Below are 14,799 nucleotides of genomic sequence, written 5' to 3' on the forward strand. Positions count from 1 at the left end.
ATCCAGGTGAAACAGAAGTGGTATGAAAAAATTCATGGGAGTTAGCATTATATTATCTGGTGGTTACGTTTCTCTCCTTCACCCCCACCCCGCCACCTTTTTCAAAATAAGTAGCATGTGCACAGTAATTTTCCTTGTCATGATTCTATGCCTTCTTCATAGTGCATTTTGCCAAAGCAACATCGGACGTAAATGAACAGTCGCAGGTATCCTAGCAACGGGATGTGATTAATCATACCTCTCAGCGCAGGGCAGATAAAATGCCTGCGAGGGAACGCAAACTCGGAATTGGCTACTGAGAAATTGGTAGTGCAGTGAGGGAAGCTTGATAAGATTCCATGACAGACTTTATTATACAAAGATGGAAGCAGGTAGAAGAAAGAGTGTATTTCAGAGAGAAGACTATATCTGAGTGTGAAAATACAGTTTATATGTATCACATATACATGGGTGTAAGGCATTTATATGTACATGCGTGTATATATATATGCACATACAGACATATACATACACACGTGCATATACACACCATATGTGTGTATATATATATTTATGTAAATATGTACAAAATTTCCTTTCCATTAGAAGTGACATAAAATACTGAGTTGCCAGACAAACACCCCTCCACATTATTGGCGAGGCATCACTGGATTGCCATTTATGTGCCTGTGGTTTTAAAAGAGCAGAAACCATCATTTCGATTAAGATACGGCTTCCGTACTGAGGTAGAGAAATGTGCTATAAATTGATATATATTTAACGTTCCTCCATGGAACAATATCAACAACCTCAAGTCTAAAATAGCTTTTAAAAATATCAATGCTCAATTTATATAAATAAGTGGTCATGACAGGTGGAATTTTAATGTTCAATTAAATACGTTTTCTCAGAAGAAAAGTTTCACCCTACAAATTCCATTTTTATGAAATTACCGTCCATTTTTATTCTCATAGGAGGAGTGCTGCATCCAGGTTTAAAGAGAAGTAAGGTGCAAACCATACATTAACATTTTGTTTTGAAACTAGAATCTGTGATCAAATAAAACACAATGAGGGAAAAATGCATGTTCATTATTCTGAAAGCCTCTCTGTTATTTTATCACCACTTCTCTAATGTAATAGTTTTCCAGGGTGTCTGTTGTAATGTAAATACCTGGTAAAAGCTCTGGTCTTGGTTGTACTTGCACTCCGTGTTAGCAGGACTAAAATTTACCTCCTGTTCCCTAGCATTTTAGGGAGGGCTGGGACATTTCACAGTTGATATGGTGACTCAGTCCCAAGCATTTGTGTTCAAGGCTCTGTGAGGCATGCGGAGACAGAGAGGCCTAGGGTACACACACCTCTTTCCCTAAAGGAGGCCACAGTCCAGTTGGGGAAACAAACTTGCAACCAATCATGAGCCAAACAGTGGAGTCAGTGCTGTGGCTGAGGTATGAAGAAGTAAACGAGCATAGCAGAAGGGTGGTTCTCTAGCAAGTAGAGAGTTGGGGGTGGCACAAAGCAGAAAGCTTCACAGAAGGGCTGGCATCTGACTCAGCTCTGAAGGATGAACAGATTTTTGATAGGCAGGACTGACATGTCAGGACATTCCAAGAAGCAGGAACAGCTTGCGCAGGGAGTTGGGATGGGCGGTGGGATTCTTGTCATAACTGGTCAGTGTTGTGTATGGTGCTTGAGGGATGGTAGAGAAGGTCGATTGTGGCCAAATCTTCCAGGGGCATAAATTTCACATTCGGGCATGTGGATCTTAATCCTTAGTAGCGATCTGACTCAAGGACAGAAAAGCCATCCCTAAAATCAACAAAGTCAGGTAGGAGCATGTAGGAAACAACCCGAGGAAGAAAGTTCATATCACGTTTGTGAACTAGGGCTGGGGCTGTGAGAAAGGAGAGTGTAGATCCAAGGGCCCCGTGGAGAGAGAATGGAGTGGCCTGAAGGTCGTATTACTCATGGACGTTGAGTGAAAGGGAGAAGCCAGTGACTCTGAGGCTTCGTGCTCGGGGACCTAAGACACTGAAGGGCAACTCTAAAAGATGAGCAGTTTTGCAGGGAAATACAATGATTGAAGTTAAGGGTATGTGTTGCAGTGCAGTAGAAAATACAGATAGAGATTTCCAAGAGGTCTAAAATCTCAGTAGTTGTTGGAGCTAGAAATATGGGTCTTGGAACCATCTCCTTCTATGAAGGTGGACACTGAGAGAATGAGGGACAAGATCACCATTATTCGGAGCAAGACGAAGGAACTCAACAAGAAATGTAGAGGGTCATCTCCAGTTAAGCAGTGTATTCTGTGGCCCTTAATCTATATCATATTGTCTTATTTATCTAGTTTTTATTTTCCTAACTTACAGTCTAGTATATATGTAACTAAGAATAAAAATCTAAATCGATTCCTATAACAGAACTAACAGCATAATAAAACTAATAAGTAACATTTATATAGCACTCTACAGTTCACAGATTCCTTGCCTGTAACACAGGGGTGGAGGACTGTTTAAGGTCTCAGTGAAAAGATACTACAGCAACGCCTTCCAGCCTCCCTTCTGAAACATCAAACCCCAATATCTTGTGTGAGTTTCCTCCATTTCTTGCTAGCTCTGCATATGGAATTATTTACTCCTCACCGCATTCCAGATAAGCAGATTCTGATCCCCACTTTACAGAGAGAAAGTCAGGGAGACTGATTGATTTGCCACACTATCATCCCTGTTGGTGTATTAAGTGATAAATTAACCCAGACTTCCATAATAAAATGATCTATTACTGTATAACAATTTACCCAAAACTTAGCAGCTGAAGCCAACAGTAAACATTTATCAACTCACACAGTTTCTCTGGTGCGGCTAACCAGACGGTTCTGGGGCAGGGCCTCCCATGCAATTGCAGTCAAGGTGTCAGCCAGAGCCGTAGCCGTTGGAAGTTTTGACTGAGGCTGGCAGACAGACGGCTCGTGTGCCTGGCAAGTTGATGCTGATAGCTGGCAGGAGGCCTGGGTTCCTTGTCACATGGGCCTCGCCATAGGCCTCCTTGAGTGTCCCCATAACATATTATGTGGCTTCCCTCAGAGAGAGTGATCCAAGACAGCAGGATGGAAGCCACGGTGGTTCTTAAGTCCCAACCTTGGGAATCACATTCCCTCATTTCTGCAAAATCCCATTCATTACACAAGTCAGTCTTAATCAGTGTGGGAGGGGACCCCACAAGGACACAATTACCAGGAGGAGAAATGACAAGGGTCATTTGGAGCATCTTGGGGGCTCACTACCATACCATATTATTGATCTGCAGTACTTTCATTGTCAACTTGCAGGATTTATGATTCATTCAAACTAAAGACATCCCAAAGAGATGTTTGTCTTTAAACATTTTATAATTCAGGACTTTAAATAACATTTTTAAAAATTTGTAGAAATGTTTGAGGTGTCTAGTACACCAAAATTTGTAATCAAATAGTAAACAGTGGTTTGCCTGATAAAAAACTTACATGAGGGGGTACCCCGTCACCGTCACGCTTGGTAACGAATGAAGCCTTTAAATGGACTTTTCATGTCATTTATCTGTTTAAATCACTGAAATAAATCGTATCAAACAAGACCTCTGGAAATCACCCAAATGAATAGATTGTGCCATTAATCAAGATGCCAGTTAGATGCATTCTACGCTTTTGGCGGCTGCATGAGAGAAAGGTTGTACATTCTCCACCTTATATTTTAAGATTTTAAAAGATAGGAAGAGCTGGTAGGAAAACTTGGATAAAGTTTACATGCAGCTTGCATGCGTTGCATAAACTCGCCCTAACTAGCTCCATCCGTGAAATGTTGAAAGCTGACGCGAACGTGATGGCCAGAAGGGCGCCCGCGCTTACCCATCACAAAACCAAGGCTCTCACCTCCACAGTGGAGTTTCCACACACCAGTGCCCCGGGGCAGAGTTTCTAATCTAAGCCGGTAAGCACGCCGAAGTGGCCCATAGCCTAGCAGAAGTGGGGGTTTGCTCCCGCTTAGGGTGTCGCCCTGTCTCATTCATTTGCGGGCTGCCAAATTTCATGAACAGGAAACCACTTCCTCAACCTCATGTTCCTCACCGCTCACTACTCTTCAGGCTGGCACAGCGTCTCTTGTGTTCCCCACCCCTGCTCTGCTAAACCCGCTCTCTCTCAGGAGAGCAATAACCGTGTGAACCCAGCAGATTCGGGGGCTGTGGGTACCCACCATACTTCCTCAGATTGTCTGTGGCACACGACTCTGGGCTCTGTGGATGTCTGTGGATCTCTGCTTCTTCTGTCTTCTCGTGGTCCTACCTCACAAAGTAGAAGTAGCAGTTTTGTTCTCTTGGCTACTCTCTTCACCCCAGCCGTCTGTGCTGCCTGCCTTTATGTTCCCATTCCCCGCCTCAGCCCCAGTTGTCTTCTTAAGATGGACCTTTTCCACATTGTAATTTTGATTCCAATCTCTGTCCCATGCTCCATGTCCCTGTAACACTTTAAACTCAGTTAAGTCTAAAACTGAACTCGTCATCCCCATGCCCCCATCACGTTTTTACCATTTCCCCCAAATTATACCACCATGTCCAAAGTCACCTATAAAACCACTCATCTTGACCTTTCCTTTTCCCTTGCACTTTACATTTGGTAAATCCTTGGGCCTTGTAAGTCCTGCCTTCCTGCCTCCCCATTCCCATTGCCATACTCCATCCATTACCTCTTACCTGAACTCTAGAATAGCCCTCTTCCTATGCAAAACTATAGTTCCTGAAGCAAGCTTTAAACATGGCTCTTGCTCAAAAGGCCTTGTACTACATAGCCCATACTATTTCTTTTGCCAAGAATCAATACTTTCCCTATTTCAGATTTCCCTGATCACATGTATCTTTCAAGGTCCAAATCAAATATCATTTTCTCCATAACTTCGTAGGCATCCCTTCATTTCTTAAAATAATCACTTTATCCTCTCATATTCTTTAAATATGTTGTACCTTTTGGGGCACATCCCATTTCATATTGTATTTTCTGTCCTTTATCTTCCCAGGTAGGTTGTAAGAGGCCTTGGTCTTATTTTATTTGGGTGTTTATCCCCACAGTTCATTCTGTGGGGATTTATACCTTGTAAGTTTATTGTTTGAGTAATTACTCTTACTAACAAGATTTTAAAAACCCAATAGCATATTTAATGCATCCTCATTTATTTTTGACTTGCATAAATTGGTTTGAGAGCATTTTTCACCCCTTTCAACTGTTCCCAGTCATCTCTAGAAGCATGGTGGACACAGCTGAAACAGTGATTGCGTTTGGAAATTGCCATAAACTGGAGTTTCCTCTTAGTTATGTCTTGTTCTCATGAACACTCTGCAACTGACCTGCCACTTCTCATTTCAGGGAGAGTGGAGAAGAAAAGAGAACAAAAAGCAACTTCAGGTAAGATTTGGACTAATTAGTTCCAATTATTTCCTTTTTACTTTCACTTTTAAAAAATCTATTTGCAGCTTAATATTCAAAAAGTCACATTAAAAAGTAATAGTTTATGGTCCTACAATTGATTGTTATTAAATTGATTAAAATAAATTAATACATTTAGCTTTTTCACTTTCACATCAATCATGTCCTCATTCTGTCATTCTGTTCTAAAGAAGATAAGATAGAATGTGATTTTTTCCATTGTTACCTATTAAAAGGTAAGTTTTACAACCACTGACTTCAAAAATTTCAAGTTGTTAAAAAAAATTCAGGTTGTAGCAGTTGACAACCATTTTATTTTCCCAAATATCTATGAATCTTAATTCTCTTTCTTAAAACCATTTGTGGAGTTGATGTTTTTCAGGACAGTGTTGACTACTTAACCAAAAAGAAACTTTACATTTCAGAGGGATTTTAAGAATTATTCTATTCCTAACTTTTAGTATATACCCAGAAGTGAATGATGTTTTAACCCAGAACCATCGCGCATAGTAGGGGCCAATATTTGCTGACTAATACAAAAATAAGTTTTTAAATTTCCATATTGTTATTACTTGGCTTTTAGCTTAAAGTCCTGAGGTAAGATGAAATTTCATTTACCAAGTAAATCTTTGCATAAGGGCAATCTTCCAGCTTCCAGTGCTTTAAAATTGCCAGTAATCCTAGAGAATTCTAATTTGGCATATACACCTGTGCCTACCACCCTTCCCAAGTATCCACCAACCCATTATTCTATGATATGTGAGAGCTGCCAACGAAAAGACACATTGTTCCTGACCGCTATCTTCTTTTCACTGCATTTTTTTTGTCTGGTAGCAAGACAAAATTTGTTTGTTTGTTTGTAATGCGTGGAGTCAGTAGAAGATAAAAATATGAATTAATCAAAAATTGTGTAAACAACCTATGTCCCTATCCCTTTTCTCCTTCCCAACCTTAGTATTCATCTCAGACAACTGAGCAATGTACTACCTGTACGACTTCCCTCTTAAATGTTATTTGCATTCTTCTAAAGCCTGATCATTAATACAAAAAAAAAAAAATGTGAAGGCAAGAAAATGTCTGTTCTCCTCACAGATGTGATTACCTCCATAATTGCTCCTTGGGGGAAGATTATTTATACTGTTTCTAAAATGTTGTTGTTATGATCCTATAGGTACTGGCTTAAAGAAACTTTATAGTTTGAGAGAAAGCTAAATTGGCCACAGTGGTAAACCAGATGCCTCTTTAAGTTCCCTCTGTATTCATGGACTCTAATATTCTGCGTGACCAAAGGTGACACAAAGAGCTAGAGACAAAGGCAGGACAAGAACCCTGGTTCCCTGACTCATTCTTTCCCAGGTCTCATCATCCTAACCTTTCTTTTCAAATCGAAATGCTACTCATTTTGATACTGTTGAATTTCTAGCTTGATAAAATACTTTTCAACAATTGGGAAATCTTTTTAAGGCAACAAGGTCTTTGCAGGGAACACTAGTCACCAGGGTTATGAGGAAACTCCTTTCATTAAAATGGAGCTGATCTCCCTCAACTGATTCACAGTTTGAAAGTGTGTCTGATTTTTATGAGAATGTGAAGGAAACTTTCTATGGGAAAGTGAAGTCAGAGATAGCTAATCGACAGTGCTTAAATTAGTGGGGAAATTTTCGAGACTCATCACTTCAAAGAACACAAATTCAGCCCTCACAAAATCTGTGTTTGTAAAGATAGTCTGAGTTTCCTGAATTGGGATCTAACCTTTGCCAATGTAGTCATAAATAGCATTACCTTCAGTTTGTGAGGCTTGTCTGAATATATGCATCTTCAGACACCAAGAGTGTCATGGGCATCCCAGCTTCTGAAGTCCTGCCAGGACTTCTTTGTATCACTTGGTGTTCATTCTGCTCAGATTCTGTGTCCTGCCTGCTGAATTAGACCATGCTCCCACACCCTCCTGTTTATAGCAGGTCCATCTCCCCGCCAGGGAGATCAGTGTTAGTTCTGGGACTCTTTTAATCTACTCCATCTTGTTGCACAAATCATGTTGGAAACCAAAGAATATAGAAAAAATATCGTAGAGAAAAATATTACCCGTTACAACAGGGACTTCCAGGACCCTCCCTTTCTGGTTAAGATTGGTTAAGATTGGTTAATGCTTTCTGTATGGAATCTTGGACTAAGCTGAAAGTTACAGAGTGAATTTTTATTCAGGGTAAGAAATAACTTCCTAACAAGGAAACCTCTCCAGGACCGGAAAGAATGAGATTATGTTAGTAAAAGTGTACAGAGGTTGGGCCGTCACCTGTAAGGAATGGTGATAAGAGATTCATGAAGAGTTTGATCATTCCTAAAGTGCTTTCCAATTTTGTGTCTATGATTCCACTTACTGTTATTACTTTATTGAAATGGCTTTGCTCTGTGTATCTGGATCAACACACACACTCCTAAGTGGTTTGCATTTCATTATATAAGTGAGTCAATCATGTTCCAAAGCTTAAACTAAGTCAGTTTAGTGAGTTGCTCAGGAGAGCATATAGTTAATGGGGCTAAGACTATAGAATAAATATTGTCCCAGAGTCGACTTAGCTTCTTTTGGGGAGAAAGTTGTTCGACTCTGATTGCAACCATGGCTGTAATTTCAAATATGATGCTCTTCTTGATAAGCCAGGAATAAGTCAGAAAAGAATATGCATAGCCTGGTAAGCTTAGCCATTTGGGAAAAATAATTCAAAGCATATGTCTCTCGATCCTGAGCTTGGAAACCCGTCTCAAATTCATATAACATGGCCAGTAAGATCAAAGCTGAATTTGGCTATTTGGGTTGGCAAAGAATATTAAAAATATATGGTGATATGATAATAGAGGCAAATATCAGGAGGCAAGTTCCCAATATCATCAATTATCTATTTGCCCTTGATTTTTTTCAAGGACCCAATTTCCTGACCAGAAAAACAGGAAAAAATGACCAGGTGTATTCCACAGGTTTTATATAAAAACTCTATTTAATTTGAAGAATTTTAACTAATCAGAAGAAAGACCCCTTTTCTAGTCAAGGAACTCTTGATATTAAAAAAAAAATACAGCAAAAAATACAGAATTCTCACAGAAAAAGTGCTTCATAAATCATTGTTTAGAAAAAGATATATTAATTAGAAGGCTTACTAAGGTAGACTATGGAGACACCATCTGGTGAATATATATTGTTCCAATTTTTTAGAGAAGGAGAACACTTTCAACTCTAGTCAAGTATTAAGTAAAGAACAGTCCCAGTGGGCCAGAGAATGGAGTTAGAGATAGAGATGATAATGCGTATTTTAAAATGAAGTTGCATTGTTTTCATTTATGACAGTAGATCATCCCTGAAGTTGGAGAGGTTTTGTTCATTTGCATTATTTGTGAAAAGTTACCGGTAAAGAGCAATGTTATTTTTTTCTCAACTCAAAAAGTGAGATTTATTAACGAAAATTCAGCAAATGGTAGGACATCTGCTTTGCAAGCTCAGTCCCTTGCTTACATTTTGACTGTGCTTTTCCCTTCTTTGAAATGTTCTAAAGCATCAATAGCACCTCAATTTTAAAACTTTTAACACATATTTAACATGCAGTCATTCAGGATAAAAAAATAGTTAAAAAGATACTTAATAAATTCTTCCATCTGTATAGTAATAACATGTTCACTTTCTTATATGTTACTCATTTATTAAATGCAAATTTTCGAATGGATTCTTATATAGCATTTTTTCTGTCTATACTATTGCTATTTTTGCAGTGGTTTTTACCTTGATTCCTATACACTACCAAGAAAACCTTCAAAAATAAGCACGAGAAGGCCTAATTTGTTATTGTTTTAATTATTGATGACCAACATTAAGCTTATGAAGTTAGCAGGCAAATCATGTTGGGACAAATACATTTAAGTAAATTATCATTATTTAAAAGCCCATCATTTCAGAATAATGAGAATCATTATTCCAGTTAGAATCAAGTCTTGAAAATGTATATCATCCTAACTGGCTTATAGCTTATAAAAATCTCTGCTCACTCAATAATCCTGTATTGTGTATTTGAAAGTTGCTAACAGGGTAGATCTTAAAAGTTCGTATCATAAGAAAAAAAGGAAAAAAATTGTAACTATGTGTGGTGACAGATGTTAACTAAACTTATGGTCATCATTCTGCAATGTTTATAAATATCAAATCATTATGTCATATACACCTGAAACTAATACAATGTTGTATGCTAATTATATCTCAATTTTTAAAAAAAGGCTCTTGTCTTGACCTCATCTCATTTGGTGCTACAAAGTGGGCAGAGAAGGAATCTGACTAAGCATTTGTAAGCTGATATATTCAGTTTGCTAAACATTTTTTTCAGTCCAGGCTTTGTGTTTGATATTATAGATGTGATGGTGAATAAGAGACAGCATTCATGTCCTCGCTTCATTCACTTTCAGCTGGGGAAGAAAAGCAAGGACAGATGATTATAATACAGTGTGGAGAGTGCCTTTTAGAGAATTACTGGGTGCCATGAGGTTGTCAAAGAAGGCTTCATGGAAGGGGGAGGGGTGACTTGAGTTGATCCTTAAAGAAAGTGGAGCTTACCAGGTAGAAAAGGAGAAAGGTCTGGCTGTCTAGAGAGACAAAGACAAGAAAAAGCTTGGCCCATTGAGGGTATGGTCAGTGGTTTAATAGGACCAGAGCACAGTTATAAGCAGACAAAAGGCAGGACTTGTGGCCAGAAAATTTGACATGAGCCAGAATCAGCAGGGGCCATCATGCTATCCCATGGAGTTGGGACTTTATGCAGAAGATGTTGGAAGCTAATGAAATGCAAGGAATTACACGATCTATTTGCGTTTTATAGAAATCCTTCCAGAGGAAGTATGGATTGGAAGGGGAATTCAATGGGGGCAGGGAAATCAGGTGGTATGCCACTATAATTACATAAGAATGAAAAGACGAAGTTCTGAGGGACCTTTACTAGACAGTGGCATTAGAGAGGGAGCGACATGAAGATATGTTTTAAAAATAGAATTCACGTGTTTAATTGGATACAGGAAGTAAAGGAGATGACTCCTCGGTTTCCAACCTAAGAAATGAGAAGAATAGTACATCTTGCTTCAAAAGAAGGAGGGATTGGTCAAGCATGACAGAGGCCACAGAGGAATCAAATAAAATAAGCACTGAAAAATGTCCATTGGAATTGGAGAAAAAATGTGTTGGTCACCACCGAGAAATGATTTTTCAGAGGTTCTGTAAATGAAATGTAGATAGCAATGGGCTGAATGAGGGAGTTAGAAACAAAGGAGTGCACATGCAGACTGGCCCTCCCAGAGAAGTTTGTCTATCAAGCGGAAGGCAGGAAGACAGAGACAGACAGAGACATAATCATGAAATCGTCAAGTCGGGGAATTGATGTTTATCGAAGACCTGCTATTTCTGGCTCTGGGCTCGGTATCTTCGACTCTCAAAACGACCTTATAAGGCTTGTATATGGTCAACATTTTAAAAATTAGAAAACTGAGATTAGGGAAGTCAGTTCACTTGCCTTAGTCCCCCACCCCATATTAACTGGTGGAGCCAGAAATGGAATCGAGGCAGTGGCTTGCTGAAGCCAGCTGGTACTATCTGGGAGGTCATTTGGAAAGAATGGGGGTGCGCTTTTCTTCCCAGTTCAGCTTCCCGTGAGGTCATGTACGTAGCTTACACTGGCTGTGGCGGGAGCATTTACACCACAGAAATTGGCGAACATTACAAACCAGCGTTGGCTGATTTGTTTGCTTGTTCCGGGCCAAGTTGTTACATACGGGCAGCCAGTTGTCACATATGGGCAGTGCACGGCCGGATGTGGGTCTGTGCGACAGCAAAGCCAAAGCAGCTCCCACTGCCCACATGTGTGATCTGGCCAAGGTCACTTGGTTAGCGAAAAGAGAACAAGAGTTGAGATTGCATCCAGACCTGCAGGACCCACATCTAGCCCAATAGGGGCGCTGGGGCTTTGCCGAAAAGATAAGTGAATATTCCTTCCTCATCTTCTATCCCCAGATGGTCCAGGTTGGTATAAATGAAGCCTCATATTTTGTCTGTCCTCCGGTTCTAAGGTACCAATTTTCTGCTTCGGCCTCCCAGGCAATCCATCTCTGGTGTGTTTGCTTTTTTAAATAGCTTTCCTGAAGAACTGGCTCTCTGAACTATGTTAATGAATTCTATTTTAAAAAAATAACCAATTTTCTCTGGGTTTATGGTTTCACAACAATATTTATTATTGAGCGAAATAAAGTATCTTAGATGCGTTTTTCCACCCACAAAATGGAAGACTTACATCCAGGCTGTTCATTAAAAGAAGTCCTGAAGAGGTTATTTTTAAACAAACTTCATTTTCCAGCCAGTCGAATTTATGATAGAGAGTGAATAACAACACAGCTGTGCCACATTATTTCGAAAATACCTTAAATTCCATTGTATAACGCTGCATTTAAAACAGTGTGCCTTGATGCAAACTAACCAAATCTGAAATGGTTAGTAGCTAATGGGGGAGAAATCACACCAAAGTGCAAACGGGAAAACGTACCCCTGAAATTTTCTCCACCTGTTTTATTTGGATTGCTATTACATCATCTGGAGCAGGTTTTATTTGCACACAGTAGAGACTTGAAACATGGTTTCTTTAGGTGGCGGGGGAGAACTATTATCTTTAAGGGCATCATAATAGATTTCACCTTCAAGCGGTGTGCCTTCTTGTAAAACTGAAAAAGTGAAACTTACCTGAGTTGATTCTTACACAGCCTATGTGTTCTTTTCACTCAGGTGAGGAAATGAAGAAGAGTTTGCTAATTTCGTTAGCCAAAAATTACTTCAGGCTTTCATCTTAAATTAAATATTCTGTTAAAAAAAAGAGCCACAAGGAATTCCCAATTAAAATGGAAAGTAACATAAATACAAACGGACTTTCGGGAGCTATCTAATAGATCTCATTCAGGCAACACAGACCAAAGCAGGTCCCCACAACATCAGGCTCATGCTAGTTTGAATGTCCTGTGGAAGTTGCATCAAAGGGCATTCTGTGTGTATATATCAGTCAATGTCATAGTAATTACACTTTAATCTGACACGGTTTGGGAATGAGCATTCAGGGTAAATGTGTATTTTGATTAATTAAAAATGGCACTTATACTAACAAAGGATTAAAAATGTCCCCAGAAATTGAATATAGCTGATCCTTAGGCTTTCTTGTGAAAGGAGTCTTAAGTCATGCCTGATTTTCCCACAGAGAAAACAATGAACTTGTATTTCTAACCAAGGAACAGATGCCCAACTTTTTTTTTTTTTCATAGAAATGACCACAAACATTTTAATCAACTGTAAATGATATACTTGTACACTGTGTAACTGAAAACCTTCTAAAGTGAATGTAAGTCATTCGAGCTGAGTAATACAGGAATCGATCATATAAACTGTCCTATTATTTCACTGCAAATTCCCAGATAAGAGGATTGGCAGGGCAGGAGAGAAGCCATGAGACTGTAAGGAGACAAAAAGCAAGACTGCTTACCCCAGAAATGAGGTTATGACTTGAGTGGAGGAATTCTGAAAGGGGCGGAGCCTTTCAGAGGGGAGGGGGGTTTACACAGTGTGGGAAATACCAGCACCAGGGGACTTTCAGAAGCAGCTGTGTGACATGGCCAACTAATGCATACTGAGGGGCTAATAAATGGCCATGAATTCATACATTATTGATTCCCGATAGCATATTTAAATTTTGTTCGATGTGATCATCACTGTCTTGGCTTCCATTTGAACCATTTATAAGAGAGGATGGTCGTGATGGTCCATGTCTTGAACATCTTTGCCTTATTAGAATCCTCTCAGAACGTCTCTCGAATGCTGTCTCTGCTTGCTTCTCTGTATTTGCTTACACATCTTTACTGTGCCCTAGTTATTAGCATGACTGTAAATCGCTAATATATTTCTCACTGCACAGGAATCACCTGCATTTCTCAGCCAGACGTGGTCCTTTCCTCGTCCAAAAGATCCCTAAAATGCAGTTCTACCCATGCGTTCTCTGAAAACATACAGCTCTGTGTTTCTTTGATACACTGAGACAAACAAAACACCACATTCAATTTCATAATAATTTATTGGATTGCTTATTTGGGTTTTTTTTTTTCCTCTCTCTCTCTTGCCTTCCTCTAGATCAGTAATTCAGTAGAAATATAATGCAAAGCATACATGTAAATTTAAATTTTTGAGTAGTCACCTTTTAAAAACTAAAAAGAAATTGATGAGATTATGTTAATAATATGCTTGTTAACCCAGTATATTAAAAATATTATTTCAAAATATAATCAATATAAAAAATTATAAATAAGATGCTAGAAAGGATGCATGTGGCAGACGTGTGGTACAGCAAAGATTAATGGAGTACACTGGGCACCTGCAGAGTGAGCCTTCATCAGCAGCATGCCTGGTCCTGGAATGCCTTTTTGGAGACTGTTGTCTTTGCAGGTTCTATTTGCTTCGTTTCTGAGCTAGGTTTTAATGACATCGAAAAATGGAGTGAAAACAAGAACAGGAGTTGCTTGTGTGGTTCTGTTTTGTTCCCAGTGCCTCCCACAGGGCCTGGAAGAAGCAGACTCTCAGGAAGTATTGGTTCAACAAACGACGGAGCAAGTGGCTTTGTTAAATCATCAGACGCAGAAACTGTCCTTGTGGGTTTCCTAAGGAAAGAAGCCCCTAAGAATGCTAGGAGGGAATTGCAAAGATAGGACAGGAGAAACCCAGAGAAATGGCCACATACCTGAGAAGGGGATGGACACCTAGACCGTGCTTTTGAAATAGCACAAAGAATTCTCTCCAACCAACCCCAGAGCTGTAAACATTTCCTTGTCCATAAATTACACCAGAAACCTTATTAATTCTGCCTATATATTTCTGCATCCTAGTTCAGTTTGGAAGGGAAGTCACTCATTTATTCATTCATTTATTGGAGAACTATTAAAAGAATATTTATTATTTGCTACTTTGTGTAAAGGGCAAAAGCACCAAAGTTATATTTGAGATGGAGAGACATCTCAGAGATATAAAAAAATTCTTTGATTTGATTGTTTAGGAGAAATAGAGGATTCGACGATATTTTCTGAATTTTGCCTTTAGATCCATGATTGATGAATCTTGATTGCCCTGGAATGAGCCTATTTGCCTGAAGAGATAATGAATATTACGTTTTCAGTGTCACTGCAGCATTATAAACAAAGAACAAAAATCACTCTTTTTTTTAATAATTCTGTCATTATTGCACTTGTTGATTTTCAGTATTCTGCTATTATTTTAAAAATATGTATGTGACTACAAGGAAAGACTATTATTTGCATACA

General features: G+C 39.1%; 1 protein-coding gene across 2 annotated transcripts in view; it reads left to right on the forward strand.

Moving 5' to 3' along the window:
• The window catches only part of CHST9 (carbohydrate sulfotransferase 9), a 184,213-nt gene that overhangs the window by 58,222 nt on the left and 111,192 nt on the right, over nucleotides 1-14,799 (forward strand). For both annotated transcript variants that reach the window (XM_008690898.2, XM_040632621.1), the window contains exon 2: nucleotides 5,374-5,412. In XM_008690898.2, coding sequence (XP_008689120.2) covers nucleotides 5,374-5,412 — 39 coding nt within the window. The remainder of the gene's footprint in view (nucleotides 1-5,373; nucleotides 5,413-14,799) is intronic.

The sequence above is a fragment of the Ursus maritimus genome, unplaced genomic scaffold, assembly GCF_017311325.1.
Source record: "Ursus maritimus isolate PB19 unplaced genomic scaffold, ASM1731132v1 scaffold_18, whole genome shotgun sequence".
In the NCBI taxonomy this organism is placed as follows: Eukaryota; Metazoa; Chordata; class Mammalia; order Carnivora; family Ursidae; genus Ursus; species Ursus maritimus.